At 51.5% G+C, this 23,296-nt stretch overlaps 1 protein-coding gene across 2 annotated transcripts; it reads left to right on the top strand.

Annotated features, from left to right (window-relative positions):
• The first annotated feature begins 1,694 nt into the window (after positions 1-1,694).
• Positions 1,695-6,010, top strand: AP5S1 (adaptor related protein complex 5 subunit sigma 1). 2 transcript variants are annotated; one of them, XM_030564336.1, is made up of 3 exons: positions 1,695-1,797; positions 3,248-3,560; positions 5,218-6,010. In XM_030564336.1, exons 2-3 carry the CDS (start codon positions 3,376-3,378, stop codon positions 5,642-5,644), a joined length of 612 nt encoding a protein of 203 aa, XP_030420196.1. In that variant the 5' UTR covers positions 1,695-1,797; positions 3,248-3,375; the 3' UTR covers positions 5,645-6,010. The 2 variants fall into 2 exon arrangements, with proteins under 2 accessions (XP_030420196.1, XP_030420197.1); XM_030564337.1 differs by having other exon boundaries at positions 1,699-1,797; positions 3,365-3,560.
• Positions 6,011-23,296: the final 17,286 nt, after the last annotated feature.

The raw sequence follows: 23,296 nt of genomic DNA, 5'->3' as shown, positions 1-23,296 counted from the left end.
TGACCCTCATTAAGGTCCAGACAGGACACGTGTTCTTTGCACTGCACAGAATGTACCCAAGAGCTAAAGGAGGAACTCTGTTAGCTTGGGTCAGTACCAGCTTGTTATGTAGTTCCCAGGGCTGGCGGGAGGAGAGCAGAGATGTAGCCAGGATCACTGAGCAGGGTTTCTGTGGACACATGCTGTCTAGTAGTTAACACAGAGGGCTGGGAGTTAGGAACTCCTGGTTTTATCCCTGGCACTGTGAAATCTTTGGCAAGGCTTTCCCTGTGTGCCTCACTTTTCCTATCTGCAACATGAGGATAAAAAGCCTCTGAGGGGAACAGGAGGCTTAATTCCTTGATGACTATGAAGTGTTTGGAGATCCTTGGATGAAACCTTGCAAAACAACCCAGACAGAAATACAGGGAGAAAGGCCTGGTTTCTCCAACACAGCAGAAAGCAGGAGACTTTAGGAATCTGGTCAGAAAGCCCCATCTCCTCAAAGGCTGGGAGCTTCCGACAGACACGAGGACTTTCCGGCCACTTCTCCCAGTTGTCTTACATTTCCCCCATCATCACTCAGCAGCAAGATCTTTACATTCAAGCCTTACGTTGGAGCTCCTTCTGCTGGCTGAATAGAAGAGCTCTCAGGCAGGAAGCACGCCTGGGTTCAGCTAAGGCAGCGGTGGGCAAACTTTTTGGCCCAAGAGCCACATTTGGGTGGGGAAATTGCATCCAGGGGCATGAATGTAGAGCTGGAGCAGGGGGTTGGGGTGCAGTGTGCAGGAAGGGGCTCAGGACAAGGGGCGGGAGAGCGGAGGAGGGGTGTGCAGTGCAGGAAGGGGCCATAGTTTGCCCACCGCTGAGCTAAGGCCACCTGGGGATGTTCACAGCCATGTGCTCAGTGGGGAAACTGGAAACCTGGGGCTGAATTCAGTGGCCAGTTGCTGTAATTTACACCTCGTTCCGGCCCCACAGCACGTGCCTGACACCAAATCAGAGATATCCGGAAACAAGCAGGACACGGGTCCTCCGCTCTGCTTCCACGGCCCTGCGTGTACATCCACTGGCACACCCGGGACACAGACCCCCCGTGGAGCGCAACCGCGCAGGCGCGGCTCTGCGGCCAGAACCCGCGCGTTTCCCGGGGTAGGGGCTTAATTCGGTTTCACTCCGGATTGGCCGGAGCACCTGCAGCCACACCACCAGCCGCCCGAACCGGCCACTTCGGCTCCACCAGCCCCGCACTGCTCCTGGACAAGTCCCGCCCCCACGGCATCCAGCCATACCTGTGATGTGAGCTCGCCCCGCCCCTCCGAGACAGCCAATTAACACAGGCGTATGTCCCGCCCTTCCAAGCGACAGCCAATCACCGCAGGGATCTTACCCGCCCCTCCAAGCGATAGCCAATCACCGCAGGGCTCTTACCCGCCCCTTTGCCGGAGGTAGCCAATCCCCGCAGAGCTCTTCCCCGCCCCTTTGCCGGAGGTAGCTAATCCCGCAGAGCTCTTACCCGCCCCTTTGCCGGAGGTAGCCAATCCCCGGAGGGCTCTCCCGTCTACTTTCCACAGGCCCCGCCCCGCCGAGCTCAGCGGCTCCAGGCCCTGCCCCTGTGGGGAATGCGCCGTGCGCGGGCTCGCGGCGCCGGGGGCGAGGAGAGCGGGCGGGGGGCTCCCGCGAGCTGCCGGCCCCGCGCGGCCACCGGACTACATTTCCCAGCATGCAGCGGGGCGGGCCGAGCCTGACGTCGTCGCGTGCCCGTGCGGCCGGAGCGCTCCCGGGTCCGATCCGTGCGGCGGCCGCTGCCGTGCCGCGGTGAGTCCCGTCCCCACCCCCGGGTCCCGGTGCCTCCCGCCGCCCCCCCCGGGCCTCTGGCCACCCCCTGCTTCTCCCCCCCCCCCGGGTCCTGGTGCTTCCCCCCGCCCCCCCACGGGCCTCTGGCCACCCCCTGCTTCCCCCCCCCCCGGGTCCCGGTGCCTCCCCCCGCCCCCCCACGGGCCTCTGGCCACCCCCTGCTTCCCCCCCCCCCGGGTCCCGGTGCCTCCCCCGCCCCCCCACGGGCCTCTGGCCACCCCCTGCTTCCCCCCCCGGGTCCCGGTGCCTCCCCCCGCCCCCCCACGGGCCTCTGGCCACCCCCTGCTTCCCCCCCCCGGGTCCCGGTGCCTCCCCCGCCCCCCCCCGGGCCTCTGGCCACTCCCTGCTTCCCCCCCCGGGTCCCGGTGCCTCCCCCCGCCCCCCCACGGGCCTCTGGCCACCCCCTGCTTCCCCCCCCCCCGGGTCCCGGTGCCTCCCCCGCCCCCCCACGGGCCTCTGGCCACCCCCCCCCCCCGGGTCCCGGTGCCTCCCCCCGCCGGCACCGCTCTGCAGCTCCCCGCCCCTGGCTCTCAGGGCACCCCCTGCATTTCCCCCTAGACCCCCGTGTGCCCCAGGTGCCTCTGGCCACCCTCTGCAGCCCCCCCCCGCACCCCCCATCTGAGCGCCACCCCCTGCACCTTCCCCCCCACCCGGGGTACCCCGCCCACTGAGCACAGTTCTGAGCGCGGGTGCGGTGCTGCTGCTCCCCGGCACCTCTGCCCGGCCATGGTCCGAGCCGCCCCAGGCGCCTACCCAGCTCGGTGGGTGAAGCCCTGTGTCTGGGGGCACCGGGGCTGGGAACAGGTTGTGGTGTCGGGGTCCGACCCAGATTTCCCCTCATAGCTGCGCCGCTGCCCCCCATGGACCTCCCTTCCTTCCCCGCACCCTCCATGAATCTTTGTACGCTCCTGGGCCCTTTGACACCCTGCATCCTCCTTCAGCTGCTCCATCATTCCTGCCCCCGTGCCTCCCTCAGCCCGAGACACCCCCTGTGACTTCTCTTACATCATGCCTGAGACCTCGCCAGTCCCACCGTACTAACACAGCATAGTCACGGTGCCCTGGCCCTGCCCCGTGTCCCCGCTGTGACCTTGTCTTGCTCCCACCACATCGTGCAGGGCAGTCGGGTCGCCACGATGTGCGTCTCTGGTGACTCCATGCCATCCCCGTACCACGTGAGCCTGTCACGCCTGGCCGCAGGGGGCTGTTGTGTCACATCTGCTCATATCTTCCTTCCCAGCCTCAACTGCCCCCCCCCAGTGCTAGGGAAAGGAGCCCCACCCCCAAGTGCTCTGCTCTGAGGGGTGTGGGGAGTGAGAGGCGAGTCTGGCTCAGCCTCTTTGGGAAGCAGGTAGAGTAGAGCTTGGTGTTGATGGTGCCTCTTATTTCCCCCCTTTTTCTCTTATTCCAGAGCTTTGGGAAGAGAGGAATGCCCCTCCCAGCTGGCTATAGAGAGGCCCTGGCACCCCTGAGCCGCACGGTCTGATATCCTGTGATGATCACTCACTGCTTGCGTGTCCTTCCTTAGGATGCAGCATCATGGTTCACGCATTCCTCATCCATACGCTGCACCCTCGGCCCGGGGAAGAGGCTGGGCTCTGCCGCGTGCTGTATTCCAGGGTCTTTGGCTCTGAGAGACTGGACCAGTCACCAGAGGAGCCTGGGCTGTATGATCTCGAGAAGGAGAGACTGGGCAGGAAGGAGCAGATTTTGGCTGTGGCGAGGTAAAGGATTCACCCCCATCTGAATGTGACTGCACTGCAGGGCTCAGCACAGGGGGCGAGGTGGAGTTAGTGTTCTAGAATCTAAGGATCAGAGGGGTAGCTGTGTTAGTGTGGATCTGTAAAAGCAGCAAAGAGTCCTGTGGCACCTTATAGACTAACAGATGTATTGGAGCATGAGCTTTCGTGGGTGAAATTACATCCGACGTCATGCATCCGACGAAGTGGGTATTCACCCATGAAAACTCATGCTCCAAAACGTCTGTTAGTCTATAAGGTGCCACAGGACTCTTTGTTGCTTCTTATAGAATCTAAGAGTATGTCTACACTGCAGAGAAAAGGATCTGCGGCAGCAAGACTCCGAGCCCAGGACAACTGAATTGGGCTCATGCTACCGGCTGGAAATAGCAGTGGAGACCTTCAGGCGAGCGGAGAGGAAAGTTAGGAACCATTAGGAAAGGGCTAGAGAATAAGACAGAAAATATCATATTGCTTCTCTATAAATCCATGGTACGCCCACACCTTGAATACTCTGTGCAGTTCTCGCCGTCCCATCTCAAAGTAGATGTCCTTTCCTGTATCTTTTCCAATTCTAATACAACAAAAATGATTAGGGGTATGGAACGGCTTCCGTATGAGGAGAAATGAAAAAGACTGGGACCGTTCAGCTTAGAAAGAGGAGACTAAGAGGGGATATGACTGAGGTCTATAAAATCATGACTGGTGTGGGGAAAGTGAGTAAGGAAGTGTTATTTACTCCTCATAACACAAGAATCAGGGGTCAGTCAATTAAATTACTAGGAAGTAGATTGAAAACAAACCAAAGGAAGTATTTCTCCACATAACACACAGTTAACCTCTGGAACTTGTGCCAGGGGATGATGTGAAGGCCAAAAGTATAACTCGGTTCAAAAGTTCACGGAGGATGAGTCCACCAATGGCTATTAGCCAAGATTATCAGGGATGCAACCCCTCGCTCTGTGTGTCCCTAGCCTCTCTTGCCAGAAGCTGGGAATGGGCGACGGGATGGATCACTTGATGATTCCCTTTTCTGTTCATACCCTCTGGGGCACCAGGCACTGACCACTGTCGGCAGACAGGATACTGGGCTAGATGGACCTTTGGTCTGACCCAGTCTTAGAGCCCTGCCTCCAGCCCGAGCCTGAATGTCTGAACTACTATTTTTAGCCTCGTGGCGTGAGCCCTGTGAGCCTGAGTCAGCTGACCCGGCTTCTGAGACTTGCTGCCATGGGTCTTTTTTTGGTAGGGTAGATGTATCCATAGACTCTAGAGCAGGGCACGTTTTGGGTCCCTTATCCCCCACTGGGGAGAGGAGCGAATGTGAACGTTCCAGGGAGCTCTTTATAAAGTAAAATACCTAGCTGTTCTTTATGCTTCATCCCAGAGGGAAAGACTTGGTACATCCCTTCCAGCCCACCCACGGCCCAGAGCAGGCTTGTTCTGCAGGGCTTTGTTTTGTCTGGTTTTAAACTTCCCAAGTGATGAGGCTCCCACATGTTCCCCTTGGGGGATGAATCTGCAGCCTGTGTCATCTTGCTATCAGGCAGACCTTCCAGGGATGTTCAGGCCCCGTTTCCTTTTCTTAACCCCATCCTCTTATAAAATAACTGTCTCTCTCTCTTTTTCTGGCCTTTCCCAGGCAGGTGGATTCAACATGTAAATTGCTGCACCAGGTATCAGGGCGCCCTGCCTCTGACTTCCCTGTCCAGCTGCCCGACGAGCCCATTTCCCTCCAGGATGCCCCGTCTGGGGTGTTCCGCCTCCCTCCCGGGGATCCTTTCTGTGAGAACAAGACGGTGCTCTGGCTGGGGGTCCTGTCTCTGGGCTTCGCTCTGGTGTGCAACCCCCAGGAGAACCTGATGCTGGCCGAGAACACCCTGCGGCTGGTGGTAAAGTATCTCCTGGAGCATCTGAAGCTGCTGAACCAGGGCAGTGACGTGGTCCTCAAGGCAGACAAGACCGAGATCATCCTGAGCAAGTTTCTACCCCACGGGCAGTTGCTCTTCCTGAATGATCAGTTTGTCCAGGGACTAGAAAAGGAGCTGGGTGCCTGTCTGTCCAAGTAGAAGGCTCTTAGTGGAGTGCGCTGTCGGCTCATCTGCTGGGCAAACCCTCGCCTGGTCAGTCGGCGTGAACGCTGGGAGGGGCGGAGGGTGCACTGTCGTTTAAAGGAGACACATCAAGGTTGATAGCTGGGGCCCTGGTAGTTTTTACTATCCTTGTTCTGGCCATGCAGCACGTCCCTCTGGCTGCATCCTCCCACCGAAATCTCCTGTCCCACGGTGGGGGCGGTGGCAGCCGTTAGAGGATGGGGGAGATGTGTGTGCACGGTTGGGGGATGTGCACTTGTCACCCGCTTGAAACGATTGCTCAGTTCCTATTCTCAATAAACTTGGCTTGGCTGGGAGAAACCCGCCTGCGTCATCCACTGCTCAAGGGTGTCCTGTTTCCTCCGCAGTGTGAGTTGAGGGCTGGGGCGAGGAGCCGGCCTCTTGGCTCTTTGGCAGGTAAGTGGAGCCCCACCCTCGGGAGCAATAGCCACCTCCTCCAGAGGTATCATAATATAATTCCCAATTCTGAACCTTAGCATCCAAAATATGGGTACTAGCATGAATTCCCCTAAGCTTAATTACCAGCTTAGATCTGATAAGCTGCCACCAATCAGGAATTCCAGTGCCTGATACACTCTAGTCCCCCCAAAACCTTCCCTGGGGACCCCCAAGACCCAGGCCCCCTGGATCTTAACACAAGGAAAGTAAACCCCTTTCCTCACCGTTGCCTTTCCTAGGATTTCCCTCCGTGGGTTACCCTGGAAGATTATCGTGATTCAAACTCCTTGAATTTTAAAACAGGGAGGAATGTCCCTTCTCCCCCCCTCCCCTTTCTCCCTCACCCAGGGGCAAAACAGATTCAAGCTCTGGGAATTTAAAACAAAGGGAGTCCCCCTTCTCCCCTCCCTCCCTGTTAAGTACAGACTCAATTCCCTTGAGCCTCAACTATGGGGAAAAATCAGACAAGTCTTTAAAGCAAAACTTTTAATAAAAAGAAAAGCTTTTACCTTTTTTTCTATCTCTGCAATTTAGATGGTAAAAAGTTACAGGGTCTGTCAGCTTATAGAAACTAGAAAGAAGCCTGCCCCCCAGCAAGATACAATTTAAAATACTTCCAGCAAACTACACATTTGCAAATACAGAAACAATCAAAAGACTATAACCACCTTTCTTACTAAATTACTTACTATTCTGAATATATAAGAGACTGTAGCAGGGAGATTGGCAAGAAACCTGGTTGCACATCCAGTCCCTTCCGGGACCCAGAGAGAACAAAGCAAAACCCAAAAAACACAGACAAAGGCTTCCCTCCACCGAGATTTGAAAGTATCTTGTCTCCTGATTGGTCCCGTGGTCATGTGTTTATTCCCTGTTTGTTAACCCTTTACAGGTAAAAGAGACATTAACCCTTAACTATCTGTTTATGACAAGAGGGCAGTGGGAAATATCTTGGTGCAAATGTAAAGCAGGGCTAGGAGTGAGGTCTGCTGCAGCTCTGAGCACATCCTCAAGGAAGAAGAATTTCCAAGGGATGCAGAAGACTCACTTTGCTGTCAAGACACAGTTATGCTGGCTTTGGAACTGAGCTATTCCTTTGAAAAGCAAGGGTGGGGTTCTGTTCTCACACCAGTCTCTTTCTATTGGCTTGAGTTACTCCTGTGTATGAGAGACCAGAATCAGACCCCGAGAGTATAAATCCAGCTCAGGATTCTTTTCCCCATCTAGTTGCAGCCTGGCCTGAGCGTTGCAGCCTTAAGAAATGTGTCATGACACTGTCCCTTCCAGAAATCATGGGGATGCTTTTAATGGCCTTCTGGACAGGTTCTGCATAGCTCGGTTGAGGGTCAGCCCAATTTAGAATAACTTTTTTCCTTTCAGAAGTGTGCGACATGGGCAATTCTTGTTTATTGGGCAGTTTTTGGTACCTGTGCTGTCTACTTCACTTGCTGTTGTGTTTTCCTTTAATATGAACACAATAGCAAAAATATGTGAGTATTTTAAAGAACTCTGACCCTCTGCCTGTTATATCAGAGCTTAGTTACTGCTGAATATGGAGAAGCAATTAACCATTGGAACAACTTACTGAGGAATGTGGTGGATTCTGCTCTTGACATCTTTAAATCAAGATTGGATGGCTTTGAACAGCAACCAGCTGGTAACAACCTTCAGCCATTACCAGCTGTAGTGGATTTAAATTGTTGACCTAGATGTGAAATGCTCTAGGAAGTTACCACTTGCCCAAGGCAGCCTGGCCCTGGGTGAGTCGCCCTGCTATTGGTAATGCGTGTTACATAGATTCCAGGGCTAGAAGGGACCATTGTGATAATCTAGTCTGTCCTGTATAACATCGGCCAGAGACTGTCACTCACTTACTCATGCATCAAGCCCATAGCTTGTGGTTGAGCTACAGCATTAATTCTAAAAAGCCATCCAGTCTTGATTTAAAGACGTCAAGAGATGGAGAATCCACCACATTCCTCAGGAAGTTGTTCCAATGGTTAATTGCTTCTCCATTTCAGCATTAACTAAGCTCTGAGATGACAGGCAGGGGGTCGGAGTTCTTTAAAATACTCATATTTTTGCTATTGTGTCCATATGAAAGTAAAACAGAACAGCAAGTGAAGTAGACAGCACAGGTACCAAAAACCACCAAATAACCAAAGAATTGCCCATTTCAGACACCTTTGACAGGAAACAAAATTTTAATTAGGCTGACGCGCCTCTCAGCTGTGCCCAACCTGCCCCAATTGCCAGAAGGCCATTAAAAGCTTCCTCATGATTTTTGAAAGGGACAATGTCATGATACACTTCTTAAGGCTGCAACGCTCAGGCCAGGCTGCAATTAGATGGAGAAAAGAATCCTGAGCTGGATTTATACTCTCGGGGTCTGATTCTGGTCTCTCATACACAGGAGTAACTCAAGACAATAGAATGAGACTGGTGTGAGAACAGAACCTGGCCCTTGCTTTTCAAAGGAATAACCTGGTTCCATAGCCAGCATGACTGTGTCTTGACAGCAGAGTGAGTCTTCTGCATCCCTTGGAAATTCTTCTTCCTTGAGGATTTTGAGTCGGGTGACGATATTTCCTGGATAAAAGAATGTTATTGTCTCAGTGGAGAATCAAAGCCACTTTCTGAGTTCGATTCTGCTGCGCAGATTCTGTTGTGAGCAGGGGACCAAGATCCCCAGAAACAATGTGGCAAAACGTTCTGCCCCTTTATCTGCCCATTGCAGAGCTCGCTGGGATGAAATTCAATAGTGCAAATGCAAGGTCATGCACTTAGGGACTAACAACAACATTAATCTCCATCTCCTCCAATTTGACTAATAATTCCTCATGTGGAACTGTATCAAATGCCACTGAAATCCAGATAAATGTAATCTGCTGCATTTCCTTTGTCTAAAAAATCACTTATCATCTCAAAGAAAGAGATCAGGTTGGTTTGGCACCATCTACCTTTTGTAAAACTGTGTTGTATTTTACCCCAATTACTGTTTACCTCTGTCCCTAATTACTTTCTCTTTCCAAATTTGTTCTAAAACCATGTATCCAATTGAGGTCAGATGAACAGGCCTGTAGTTTCCCGGGTCACTTTTTCCTCTTTCTTAAAAATAGGTAGGATGTTAGCAATTCTCCAGTCACAGGGCACAACCGCCGCTTTTATGGATTCATTAAAAATCCCTGCTATTGGGCTTGTAGTTGCAAGTTCCTTTAGTAGTCTTGGATGGGGATTATTTGGACTCCACAGTTAGGTCTCATTAAGCTGTTCGACTTTGACTTCCACCTCAAAGGTGGTCATTTCTACTTCGATATCCCCATTTCCATTAGCCACTCTGCCACTACCCCAAAACTCATTTCCCTTTTTAAAATCTGACGCAAAGTATTCGTTTAGGTGTTGGGCTATGCGTAGATAATCTTTAATCTCCACCTCATCCTCCGTGTTTGGCAGTCCCACTCCTTCCTTCCTATGTGTTTATATGGCTATAGAACCATTTACTGTTGGTTTTAATTTCCTTTGCAAGGTCCGATTGTGGTTGACTATTGACAGTTCACATTATCCCTGCACTTTCTGACCTACAAGGTGTGGCTTTTCTTCCTGATCCATCCCATCTTCTATTCCTTGTAGGATTTCTGCTTTCTCTTAATCACCTGTGTGAGATGCTTGTTCATCCAGCCTGATCCACAACCCTTCCCTAGGAAGTTTTTCCCCTTGCTTGGGATGCAGGCTTCAGAGAGCTTCTGCAACTTGGACTGAAAGTAATTCCAAGCCTCCCCCACTTTCAGATCCTTGAGTCCTCCCGCCCAATCCATTCCACTAGTTAATTGCCTTAATATTTTAAAGTTTCCCCTTTTGAAATCTAGGCCCCTAGTTGCAGACCTAGTTTTGTTTATCCTTCCGTTTAGTTGAAACTGATTTAGCTCATAATCACGCAAACCAAAATTGTCCCCTACAACCAGTTCTTTTCTGGTGGTGCTCCCTACTCACCAACACTCAGTCAAAAATGACATCACCTCTTCTTGGTTTGGTGACTATTTGGTAAAGAAATCTGTCAGCTCTCACAGCCAGGAAAGTGTGGGCCCTACCGACTGCATCTCCTTTCCTTTTATTTCTGTCTTTCCTGAACAGGACTTATCCTTCAATACCTGTACTCCAGTCATGGCTACTACTCCACCATGTTTCTGTCATCCCTATAACATCTGGTTTCACTTCCTGCACCAGTAGATCTAGTTCCTCCATTTTGTTCCTAGGCTCCTTGCCTTGTGTACAGGCATCTTAATTGTTTCTGCTCGACTTCACCCAGATTCCTCACCCGATTAGGTACAGTCATTCTACTGCCAGCATTGCCTACCTATGGACACTATCTTTCCTCCTGTGGTTCATTCTCCTACCGTCTGCTGTTCCTTTCTCCATTCCTGTTTCTGCTCTTACTTGATTTTTCTCCCACTAAATGTTAAAATCAGGGCTGGAGATTACGTGAGCATCTCCCATCTCCCCTGAATTCCATCTTTAAAGCTCTTTTAATCAGTTATGCCACCCTCCATCCCAGAATCTATTTCCCTCCCTATCCAGCCGGAGTCCGTCCCATGAGAACAGACCTCTGTCCGTGAATGCCTCCCAGTGATCCAACAGCCCAGAGATCCTTATAGGGCCGCTGCCTGAGCCGTGCATTGATCATCGTCATCTTGTCCCACCGTCGCTCTCCCCCCGGAGACAGATGTGTTGTCAGGACAGAGAAGGCAGAGGCACCGGCTCTTCACCTGCTGTAAATTGGTGCAGCAGCTTTGCTCCAGTGGGAGGATTTGGGCCACTTTAAAATGGTGTAAAGCAGCATGTCTCATAAAAACGAAAGCTCCCTGGCTGACAGGCCTCTCCAGCCCATTGTACTCAATGGGTCAGCATCTGTGGGGATCATTTCTTCCTAGCCCTGTGACAGGTGCACAGCGGGTCCTAGCCAGAGGAGATGAGGAGCACACAGCTCGGACCCTCCCACTTTGGGACTGGATTTCAAAGCTATGACTGAACCTCTCAAAGAACTGGTGTAAAGCTGACGGAAGGGCTCGTGCCTCCAGAGATCTGGGCCTGTGCCTGGTTTAATCCTGCAGCTCTTACTCACTGGCACAGTCCTGTCGAGGTTAACGGGACTACTCAGGTGAGTAAGTGCAGGGAATGTTTTACCAGACCCATGCAGGGTTCAATAACATCGCTGTCAAGTGACCAGCTCCTGCTCAGCGTGGCTCACAGGCCTTGGCTTACATGGAGCACTGGGGGAAGTTGGCCATTGTTGCTCAAGCAGTGCTATAGCTCCATGGTGCCAGCCAGGGGAAGTGCTCTGAGCAGGGTGAGATGACGTAGGTGACAGTGACAGGGGCGGGTTTGCCCTGGTGATCTCCCCATTGCCCTCTTCAGTGGTGCTGCACCGGTGGCGGGAGAGGTCCCTAAAAGGATCGCTGTAAACACAGCCCAAGAGCGACACGCTGAGATGGATCCTGTCAGTGGTTGGAGAGCACAAAGCTGACCTGCCAGGAACGTGGGAGCAAGGGGGACAGGCCCAGGGAACTGGGAAATTGATATGGAGATTCCCAAGAGCTGCAGCTTGCTGTGGATGGAGAGCTGGCTGCTAGAGCGTGGTGGCACTGTGAATGGGGAACAAGTGTGCCCAAGGAGTAGAAGGCTTTGGCCCAGATATCCCCTTCAGAAGACTGGATTAGGGATACTGGTGTGACCTCGCCTGGCAGCCCCCAAAGAAGGAATTGAGTGGACTATATGAACAGTGCACCTCTCTATCTGAAGCCTAGCAAGGGAGGTACCTGGATCCCACCAGAAGTTAAAACAAAAAGGAAGGGAGAGGAGGCTCTGGACCTGGGCAGCTTTAGATACAGTACCAGGCACATAGGAGGATGAGCCATGGAAGCAGAAATTGGCTTTTCCTTTCCAGATTTATCCAATATTCAGAAAGGGAATCTAGCACCTACCTTCCAGATTTGAACACCCTCAAAATTCAGGAGTGCTCAAGCTAATTTGGGCAGCTGTTACTTCATTTGTCTCAAATCAAATATGCTGATCCACTGTAACTTGCTGTAGAAAAAGTAGGATAAAATTGAGCAACAAAAGCTGGGGTCTCCCCAGTGCGAACTAGGCTGGAATTGCTATTTTCAACAGCCACTGCCATTTTTTTTTAGTTTTGTTTGTTTAAAAGGAAGACATTGATAGTGCATTAGCGAATTCCTCATATAAACAAAGAGTGGAACAAAAGAATAACAAAGGCACCTCAACTTTTCCTCATTTATGTAGGACAGTCTTATAATATGCATCCAGATATCCTCCAATCACACAAGCTGAAAACTGGTTCCACTTGACTGCAGTACTGCTAGTCAAGCGGGAACCAATCCTGTCCTGTTTTCTGTGCACATCCAAAATTCCTGCTGAATTCAGAAGTGCCTTGCTTTTGTGACCGTCCTCCCTGATATTTTCAGCCTTTGTAAGCAAAGCAGGTTTACATTTAGTAATTGGATGGGAAGCGTCTCAGAAAAAGTTAGGTGCTGTAGGAGGTGTTGCTTATTCACTAGGTAATGTGAACCAGTGCCGCATAGAATGCACTTTGCTCCTAGAGTCTAGAATGGGGTCCTTTGCTTCTATGCGCAGCCCATTAAAGGCAATGAAAAGTCTCCCACTCACTTCAGCAGGCTTTGGACAGAACTGGTTATACACAGGGTAACTCCACTGTCTTCACAGGGTCCTGGTCCCACAGCAGAGGGGGGCCATGTGAGCTTGTTACAGAGCTGCTGCTCAGGGATGGGAACCTCCTGGCACCCCAGCCTCCAAAATCATTCAGGCTGCACTTTCTGCACGACTGTGCGCCAGCTGAGGGGTGCATGGGAATTGGTGGCCTCTGCTGCAGGTGATGGGCATCTCAGGTACTTAAAGTCATGGCCTAGAGGAGGGAAGCGCCTAACAGCAGAGTCTGCAGCTGCCTAGGGCCAACGCTAAGGATTTAGAGTCCCTAGTGTTGCCGTTGCAAGGTTGAAGCATGCTCAGCCTTGGCATTGCCACCCCTCCTGCGGATAGTAGCTGCAGCTGTCTAAGGCTGGCCTCAGGCAATTGGCCTCATGGCTGTAGCCAGAGAAGCTGCAGGTGGCTCTGTGACTACTGGGGGCCATTAAGCTAGAGCAGATAAAGAAACTGGAATTAACCTCAAGGAATAGAGGTCACCAGCAGGCAAGTAATGTCAAGTTTCCAATTGACACCAGGTTCCTCAGTGTGGAACCTGGGCCAGCTAACTTCCAAGATCCAGCTGGCCCATGGGAATGGAGAGATGTGCAGGACACACCTGGGGAATGGCGGTTCATATTTCATCTCGTTTGAGAGACTGTGCACCCTAAGCCTGTGAGAAAATCAGGTTTACCCACAAAGAGTTCTCTAACCATCCAAGGAAGGCAGACAATTCTTCTTAGAGATTCACTGCTCAGAGGAATAGAAAGAACATGCTGCAAGGGACAGGCAGATGACATGACAGTGCGCTGCCTTCCCAGAACCAAGACACAAGACGTCACTGTAAGATCGGATAGGATTGTGAAGTCGACGGGAAAGGCTCCATCGGCGATGGTTCATATCGGCACTCATGACACTGCCTCATGGGATAGCTCACAGATAGCGGATGACTTCAGGGGACTCAGAATCATGCTGAAGAAGAAGAATGTCCCAAGGCATCTCTCCGAGATCTTTCCTGTCCCACGAGCAAAGGCAGACAGACGGCAGAAGATTCTGGAAGTGAACCTCTGGCTAGGTAGTGGTGTAGGGCTTTGGTTTGTGGAACATTGTTCCACCTTCCCTGGGGTGAGGGGGCTGCATAGTTTTGACAGCCTCCACTTCCTAAGAAGGGGGATCAATCTTCTCAAGGATCAGCAGGCTACAGTAGTCAGGAGGCGGTTCAACTACTAACAAAAAGGGAGAGTAAAAGAGGGAAGATACAAGCATTTGGCACAGAATCAAGATGTTAAGAAGAAAATTACCAGTAACCAAGGAATCAAAGGAAATGAAGAAAAGAAATTCTTTAATTGCCTGTATAGTAATGTTAGGAGCCTAGGTAACAAACAAGAGGGATTGGAATTGCTAGTTTATGAGCAGAAACTTGATGTGGTTGCTATCACTGAAACCAGGTGAGTTGGTCCTGTCATATGAATCAACATCAGCTAAATCATCCCAGCCAGGGCTTTGTCAAGCCGAGCCTCAAAAACCTCTAAGGAAGGAGATTCCACCACCTCCTTAGGGAACCCATTCCAGTGCTTCACCACCCTCCTAGTGAAAGTGTTTCCTAATATCCAACCTAAACCTCCCCCACTGCAATTTGAGACCATTGCTCCTTGTTCTGTCACCTGCCACCACTGAGAATAGCTGAGCTCCATCGTCTTTGGAACCCCCTTTCAGGTAGTTGAAAGCAGCTATCAAATCCCCCCTCACTCTTCCCTTCTGCAGACTAAATAACCCCAGTTCCCTCAGCCTCTCCTCATAAGTCATGTGCCCCAGCCCCCTAATCATTTTCATTGTCCGCTGCTGGACTCTTTCCAATTTGTCCGCATCCCTTCTGTAGTGGGGAGACCAAAACTGCACACAATACTCTAGGTGAGGCCTCACCAGTGCCAAATATAGGGAAATAATCATTTCCCTCGATCTGCTGGCAATGCTCCTACTAATACAGCCCAATATGCTGTTGGCCTTCTTGGCAACAAGGGCACACTGCTGACTCATATCCAGCTTTTCGCCCCCGGTAACCCCTAGGTCCCTTTTCTGCAGAACTGCTGCCTAGTCACTCAGTCCCTAGTCTGTAGCAGTGTATGGGATTCTTCCGTCCTAAGTGCAGGACTCTGCACTTGTCCTTCTTGAACCTCATCAGGTTTCTTTTGGCCCAATCCTCTAATTTGTCTAGGTCCCTCTGTATCCTATCCCTACCCTCCAGCATATCTACCACTCCTCCCAGTTTAGTGTCATCTGCAAACTTACTGAGAGTGCAGTCCACCCCATCCTCCAGATCATGAATGAAGATATTGAACAAAACCAGCCCCAGGACCAGCTCTTGGGGCACTCCACTTGAAACTGGCTGCCAACTAGACATGGAGCCATTGATCACTACCTGTTGAGCCCAACGATCTAGCCAGCTTTCTGTCCACCTTATAGTCCATTCATCCAGCCCATACTTCTTTAACTTGCTGGCAAGAATACTGTGGGAGACCGTATCAAAAGCTTTGCTGAAGTCCAGTGTAAATGGGTTGGGACTCACCAGCTGGCGCCTCCTGCTGGTGACTCCAGGAATTAGCTCGATTCCAGTGGAGCGCCCCCTCCTGGTGGTGTCCCGTCCGTTGTTCTGCCCTCTGCTGCTGTCTCTGGACCTGCGTTGCTCCCTGCTCAGCTGTGTCCTCTTCGAGGCCACTGCCCTCCGGCAGTGTCCCTTAGTCCATCTGGACCCCCTTCTGGGGATTGGTGATCAGCAGTCCTCCACTCCAGCCACCATATGCAACCACACACCCCAAAGTCTAACGTAGGCTGTAACGGCATAGGCTGTAATGGCCGCTTCCTATGGCTGATGGCTGGGTGTACGGCAAGGAGGAAGGGGGGGACCCAGGCCCGCCCTCTACTCTGGGTCCCAGCCCAGGGACGCTCTGGCCTCAGCCTCGCTGTCCTCTTTCTTTCTCCTCCTCTGTCTGTTCCACTGGGCCGCTTCCCCTACGGCCCCTTGCACTCGCTAGGCCCTTCCCATCAGGGCCTGCAGCCTGGCGGCTATGGGCTAGAGCCTTCTAGCCCCCTGAGCCTGCCCAGCACTGCACTGTCCACGGTGCTAGTCTCCCCCTTGGAGACTGACCTTCCCCTGTCGAAGGCCTGGGACAAACTGACTGCTCCTGCTCTGGGCAGCCTTTATATATGGGTGAGCCTGGCCCTGATTGGTTCCCTCCAATCTGGGCCCTGACTGGCTCCCCATAAGCCCTTTTCTGATTGGCTCCCGGGCTGCACAGGCTCCCTGGCCTCCCCAGCCCATCCTCCCAGGGAGTGGGGCAGTCCGCCCCACTACACCAGGAATAACACGTCCTGCTTTCCCCTCATCCACAGAGCCAGTTATCTCCTCATAGAAGGCAATTAGATTAGTCAGGCATGACTTGCCCTCGGTGAATCCATGCTGACTGTTCCCGATCACTTTCCTCTCCTCTAAGTGCTTCAGAATTGATTCCTTAAGAACCTGCTCCATGATTTTTCCAGGGACTAGATGGGAAACCCAAAACTGAAATTGAGGCTAGGGAGATAGAATCAAATGAGTGGAGGTGGCGGAGAAGAAGAAAGCTAGTAGCAGTTGGTGACGATAATAAAAGGGGCAACCTGTGACGACACCCCAACATCGAGATCAGCCCAAGGCCCCACCTCGCAAGAAGGAGCCCTCCACACAGCCAGGGAGACCCCAGATGCCCTCTCATCCCACCACTCCACTCTCCAACCACCCACCTCCCCACAGCCCACACTCAGCTGGGCGATGCTTTGAATGTAATGAGCTGGGGCATGGGGAGGCCAGCTGCCCCAAGAGCATCAGCCGACTGCAACATATCACTCTGGGGTCCCACCGAGAGCCTTCAGACCCAGATGTCTCGCAAACAGGAGCGGCGCCAGGGTTTTTGGCGCCCTAGGTGGGGGTCCTTCAGCGCTCCTGGTCGGCGGCAATTCTGCGGCAGGGGGGTCTTTCCGCTCTTCCGGAAGGACCCCCTGCCACCGAATTGCCACCGAGGGCGGCAAAATGCCACCTCCCCAAATCCTGGTGCCCTAGGCGACCACCTAGATCGCCTAAATGGAAGCGCCGGCCCTGCTCACAAATACCCCGAAAGCGAAGGGAAACTGTGAGTGTGGGCGGGAGGAAGATTACTGCATGGAGAGACATTGGTGCACAGGTGTCAGATATCCACCAATCCCTGGTCGACCTCAAATTCATCAACCCAGAGGCCCAAGCGACGGTGCAACCCTTTAAGGCCAATTCTTTTAACTTGCCTATAGCTAGATTGGCTGTCCAGCACAAGGGCTGGTCAGGAATATGGCCCTTTGCAGTCTATGACAATTATCCCATCCCCATACTGCTGGGAGAAGACTTAGCCCACCATGTGAGGCTAACAAAAAGGGTGGGAATGTTAACCCAGAGCCAGGCTAAACAGGTCTCCACACCTAACTCCATTCCTGAGCTCCTACAGGAACCCAGCCAGAGGTGGTGGAACCAGACCCAAAACCAGAGTCTATGGCAACAGTTGTAGATCCAGCAGGGCCGCCCGGAGTGGGGGGGAGTGAGGCAATTTGCCCCAGGCCCCAGGCTCCGCAGGAGTCCCCACAAGAATGGCTGAGGCTCCTTCCCCAGCCCCACTCGACCCCGTCTCCGCCCCTCTCCCGGAGCCTCAGCGCATCCAGGAGCGTCCCTGGACAGCAGTGCAGCTTGGCTCCGGTGGGGCCCCTGAGCTCCGCCCCACTCAGAGCCGCGTGGTAAGGGGGCCGGGCTGCGAGCTCCAGTGGGGTGTGAGCTCCCTCCGCTCAGCTTGGAGCTTGCAGCCCCGCCCCCTTATCACACGGCTCTGAGCGGGGCGGAGCTGCGAGCGACGCGGGAGCCACGCTGCAGCTGTCCAGGGACGCTCCTGGATGTGCTGAGGCTCCAGGAGAGTGGGGAGCTGGGGTAAGGGGCCAACACCGGGGGGGTTGGCTAAGGGGCAGGAAGTCCCAGGGACAGTCAGGGCACAGGGAGGGGGCAGAGGTTGGGGGGGCGGTCAAGAGACAGGGAATGGGGGGTTGGATTGTGGGCATTCTGGGTGTCTGTCAGGACTCAGTGGGGGGCGTGAATAGGGGTTGGGGCAGTCAGGGGACAGGGAGCAGGGGTGGGGTCCTGGGGTAGTGGTTGGAGGGGTCTCTTGGGGACAGTGAGGGGACAAGGAGCAGGATGGGTTGGGGATTCTGAGGGGGGCAGGCAGTCGGCGGGCAGGAAGTGGGTGGGGGTCGGATAGGGGGCAGGGCCAGGCTGTTTGGGAGGCACAGCCTTCCCCACCCTAAAGCTCATTCAGCAGTTTGAGGCTTGCAGAAGAGCCAAGCTGTTAGCTTTTCCATTAGGGCTACCATACCTTTCACTTCTCAAATGCCAAGTTATAGTCTGTATTTAATTTCAGTGCCATAGGGAGATTCATGTCAGGGGAGGGCAGCTTCATTTAAAATTAGCCACTGGGGGAGGGATCACATGAGAAGAGCAATATCCTTCCCAACCCTACCAAGGGAGACCCCCTTCCCCTGCATTCCCTGAGGCTCCAGAGGGGTTAATTCAATGATTCTGAAACTTTCTCCCTGGTGATCCCTTTCACATAGCAAACCTCTGAGTGTGACCCCCCCCTTATAAATTGAAAACATTTTTTTATATATTTAACACTTATAAATGCTGGAGGCAAAGCGAGGATTGAGGTGGAGGCTGGCAGCTCACAACCCCCAGTAATAACCTCGTGACCCCCTGAGAGGTCCCAACCCCCAGTTTGAGACCCCCTGGGTTAATTTAATTTTAGCACCCTGTGTCCATTCACGTGCATGTGCTATTTGAGCATTTCAGTTTTCACAACATAGGCTCATCCCAGATTCTGGAACAAGCTCAAATGCTCAGTTTGTGGAGTATGTACATAGTCTATACTAAAGACAAACCCACAGTAACCGTCTCCAGTTTGTGAGGGACCCCATGGAGCCAGTCTCTAGGAAACAGGTAAATGCATGGAGGTTAAATCCATTAATGGCTATTAGCCAGGATGGGTAAGGAATGGTGTCCCTAGCCTCTGTTTGTCAGAGGGTGGAGATGGATGGCAGGAGAGAGATCACTTGATCATTGCCTGTTAGGTCTACTCCCTCTGGGGCACTTGGCATTGGCCACTGTTGGCAGACAGGATACTGGGCTGGATGGACCTTTGGTATGACCCAGTACGGCTGTTCTTATGTTCTAAGCTAAATGAACCCAAAGTTATGGAGACAGATATGAGTCAAGGAAGCCAGCAGAGTATCAGAAACCTGGAAGAATCTCTGACTGGATGGGCTTGGGCGTTTGGTCACAAGCTGAGGTGGTTCAAAAGTTTTGGATTTCTTTTAAGCAGATTTTTTTTATTGTTTCTTTAAACAATCAAACACAGCAAGCAGCAAATATCTGGCCACACATTTCTGAAACCCCAAACCATATTCAGGTTTTGGCAGATTAATTTCAGCTTTTCAATTAGAAAAACCACAACGAATTTTGAAGGAAAGTGAACATTGTCCATGATTTTTTTCTGCTTTTTAACCCCCCTAATTTTCGATCCAGAAAAAGTTTTGACAGAAAATATTTGTCCAACCCTTTTAATGAGCTGTAGTGCCTTTTAGCACTAGCTGATGCTGAGAACCAGTGATACCTTGTAAAGACATTTTCTCAAAACTGGGTTTGTGCCAAGATGCAGAAGGTTTATTTTTCCCAGGGCCCCCCATGGGGAGGAAGCAGGTGGGGCAATTTGCACCGGGCCCCACAGGGGCCCCCACGAGAATATAGTATTGCAATTTTTTTGATGGAGGGGCCCCCGAAATTGTATTGCCCCAGGCCCTCTGAATCCTCTGGGTGGCCCTGAGATCCAGTTCCTGGGAACCAGCCAGAACCAGCCCAAGGATTGGAACTGGTGGAGCAGTCAGCACCAGAGCCTGAGCCTGCAACCCCACCAGAGTCAGGAGAGCCAGCACCAAAGGGTGCCACAGAGCCTGTACCTACTGCAGCAGCTAAACTGGCACAAGAGGCTTAACCGGAGCCTGAAATACCACCTCGTGCACCAGCGGAGGGCGTTCACAGTCAACAGAAACCACATTATCTTCATCGCTTCCAGTGGGACCAAGCCCAAGTCCACAACCCAGTGAGGAACTAATGTTCCAGGGAGCAGTTCCAGGCAGAGCAGGAAGTGGCTGAGAGACTCAAAGGAGCTTGGATGCAGCACGGAGCGACCCACCACCTCTCAGCTCTTCTAATCAGTCCAGGTTTGTTATAAAAGGAGGACTCTTACACAAGGAAACCCTTTCTGGCATCCTCAGAGACAGTTGGTAGTTCCAACTAAGTATAGAGAAAAACTCTTAAGCTTAACCCATGATCACCCTAGTTGCCATGCTGGGGTGAACAGGACCAAAGACCATTTGGGGAAGTTGTTCCAGTGGGAGGGGATGGGCAAGGACATTTCTACCTATGTCCAGTCTTGTGAGGTGTGCCAGAGGGTGGGAAAGCCCCAAGATCAGGTCAAGGCCCCTCTCCAACCACACCCCATCATTGAGGTTCCATTTCAGTGTCTAGCTGTGAATATTTTGGGTCCTTTCCCTAAGAAGACACCCAGAGGAAAGCAGTACATGCTGACTTTCATGGATTTTGCCACCCGATTGCCGGAAGCAGTAACTCTAAGCAACACCAGGGCTAAAAGTGTGAGCCAGGCATTTTTGCCAGGGTAGGTTGTCCCTCCGACATCTTTACAGATTCGGGAACTAACTTCCCAGCAGGGACCCTGAAATGTCTTTGGGAAGCTCATGGGATGAAACACTTGATTACCACCCCTTACCACCATCAAACGAATGGCCTAGTGGAGAAGTTTAATAGGACTTTGGGGGCCATGATATGTAAATTCATGAATGAGCGGTCCAATGATTGGGACCTAGCATTGCAGCAGTTGCTCTTTGTCTACAGCGCTGTACCATATCTGCAATAGAAAGGGCGATCAAGGACATAGAATCACAGACTATCAAGGTGGGAAGGGACCTGAGGAGGTATCTAATCCAACTCCCTGCTCAAAGCAGGACCAATCCCCAACTAAATCATCCCAGCCAGGGCTTTGTCAAACCTGACCTTAAAGACATGTTACAGATGGATGTAATCCATCCCTCTGACAGTCATGAGCCTTTCCAGTGGTTCTTGTTCCCAAACCAGATGGGGAAATCTGCTTTTGTGTGGACTACCATAAAGTAAAAGCTGTAACTCGCCCAGAAAAGGTTCCAATGCCATGCACAGATGAGCTATTGGAGAAATTGGGACGTGCCCAGTTCATTTTCACCTTAGACTTAACTAAGGGGTACTGGTAAATGCTGCTAGATGAGCCAGCCAAGGAAAGGTCAGCTTTCCTCACCCATGTAGGGTTGTATGAATTTAACGTGCTCCCTTTCGGACTGTGAAAGGCATCTGCCACTTTCCAGAGACTGGTGGATAACCTTCTGGCTGGATTTGGGGAATTTGCAGTCGCCTACCTCGATGATGTGACCATAGTCTCAGATTCATGGGCAGAGCACCTGGAATGCCTCCAAGGTGTCTTCCAGTGCATAAGGGAGCAGGATTAACCGTTAAGGCCAAAAAGTGTCAAATAGGCCTAAACAGGGTAACGTACCTTGGACACCAGGTGGATCATGGTACTATCAACCCACTACAGGCTAAGGTAAATGCTATCCAAAATTGGCCTGTCCATAAGTCAAAGAAGCAGGTCCAACCTTTCTTGAGCTTGGCCAGGTATTACCAATGATTTATACCACGCGACAGCCAAATTGCCACCCCACTGACAGACCTGACCAGGAAAAACCAACCAAATGCAGTTCAGTGGACTGAGAAGCATCAGAAATCTTTTAACCAACTTAAGGCGGCCTTGTTACATCTGGCCCTGTACCGAGGGCCCCAGACTTCAATCAACCATTCGTCGTAACCACAGATACATCCGAGTGTGGTGTAGGAGGAGTTTTAATGCAGGAAGGACCAAATCAACAATTCCATCCTGTTGTGTTTCTCAGCAAAAAATTTTCTGAGAGGAAAAGGCACTGGTCAGTCTCAGAAAAAGAATGTTATGCCATCGTGTATGCTCTGGAGAAGCTATGCCCATACATTTGCGAGTGACCGTTCCACCTGCGGACCAACCATGCTGCAATGAAGTAGTCTCACGCAGTCAAAGAAACTAACAAAAAACTTCTTCGGTGGAGTTTAGCTCTCCAAGACTTTGATTTTGACATACAACATATTTCAGGAGCCTCTAACAAAGTGGCTGTTGCACTCTCCCGGAAAGGTTTCCCAAAATCAGCCAGGTGAAGATGTCCCTGTATTCTAAGTCATTGTAGTCCTTGAAATGTATAAAGTACTGTTTAGTTCTTCATGTAATTATTAGTGAAATTAGAGGTGCATGTATCTTATTGACTCTGTTTCCTAAACCTCCAGAAAGAAATCTCAGCCGGTGCGGAGCTGATCTGAACTAGACTGGCCAGCACCATGTGTGATTTGGGGGGCGTGTGATACATGAAGTGGGGAGGGAGTAGCTCCCTTTGATGGACACCCACCCAGCCAGTTAGCCGTAAAATCCCACTTAGTCTGTTCCCTGTTTGCTTTTCCTGTAAAGGGTTAATAAGCCCACAGGTAAAAGAAAAGGAGTAGGCACCTGACCAAAAGAGCCAATTGGAAGGTAGAACTTTTTAAAATTGGGAAAGAAACTTTCTCTTTGTCTGTTGCTCTCTCGGCTGATGAGATGGGGCGGCGGGAATTGTGTTGAAAGTTTGAACCAGATATGAAATCATCAGATCATATCTAGAACTACTTTTAACAACCCAAAGGTGTAAGTGACTCAGAATGTTTAGCTAGACATGATCAGGTTTATTTCTGTTGACTTTTTAAGGCTTGTAGATCTCTGTTTGTGCTAACCCCAGATGCGTTTGTTTGCGTGTAACTTTAAGCTGAACCCCCAAGAAAGCTATTTTGGGGGCTTAATTTTTGGAATTGCTCTTTTAAAATCAAGCAAAAGCCTAAATTCCTGAAGTATTTTCTCTTTTTTTTGTTTTTAATAAAATTTACTTTTTTTAAGAATAAGATTGGATTTTTAGTGTCCTAAGAGGTTTGTGCATGTTGTTTGATTATCTGGTAGCCAAAGCTAATTTCCTTTGGGTCGGTTTTGTTCAATATCTTCATTAACGATCTGGAGGATGGCATGGACTGCACTCTCAGCAAGTTTGCAGATGACACTACACGGGGAGGAGTGGTAGATATGCTGGTGGGTAGGGATAGGATACAGAGGGACCTAGACAAATTAGAGGACGGGGCCAAAAGAAACCTGATGAGGTTCAACAAGGACAAGTGCAGAGTCCTGCACTTAGGATGGAAGAATCCCATTC

Source organism: Gopherus evgoodei, chromosome 5 (assembly GCF_007399415.2).
Source record: "Gopherus evgoodei ecotype Sinaloan lineage chromosome 5, rGopEvg1_v1.p, whole genome shotgun sequence".
NCBI lineage: Eukaryota > Metazoa > Chordata > Testudines > Testudinidae > Gopherus > Gopherus evgoodei.
Note: the sequence above shows the minus strand (reverse complement) of the source record. Positions and strands in the feature narration are given on the sequence as shown.

Coding starts and splice junctions, on each gene's coding strand:
- AP5S1 (XM_030564336.1), top strand. CDS start 3,376: ATGGTTCACGCATTCCTCATCCATACGCTGCACCCTCGGCCCGGGGAA. Junction 3,561..5,217: donor CAGATTTTGGCTGTGGCGAG/GTAAAGGATTCA, acceptor GGCCTTTCCCAG/GCAGGTGGATTCAACATGTA.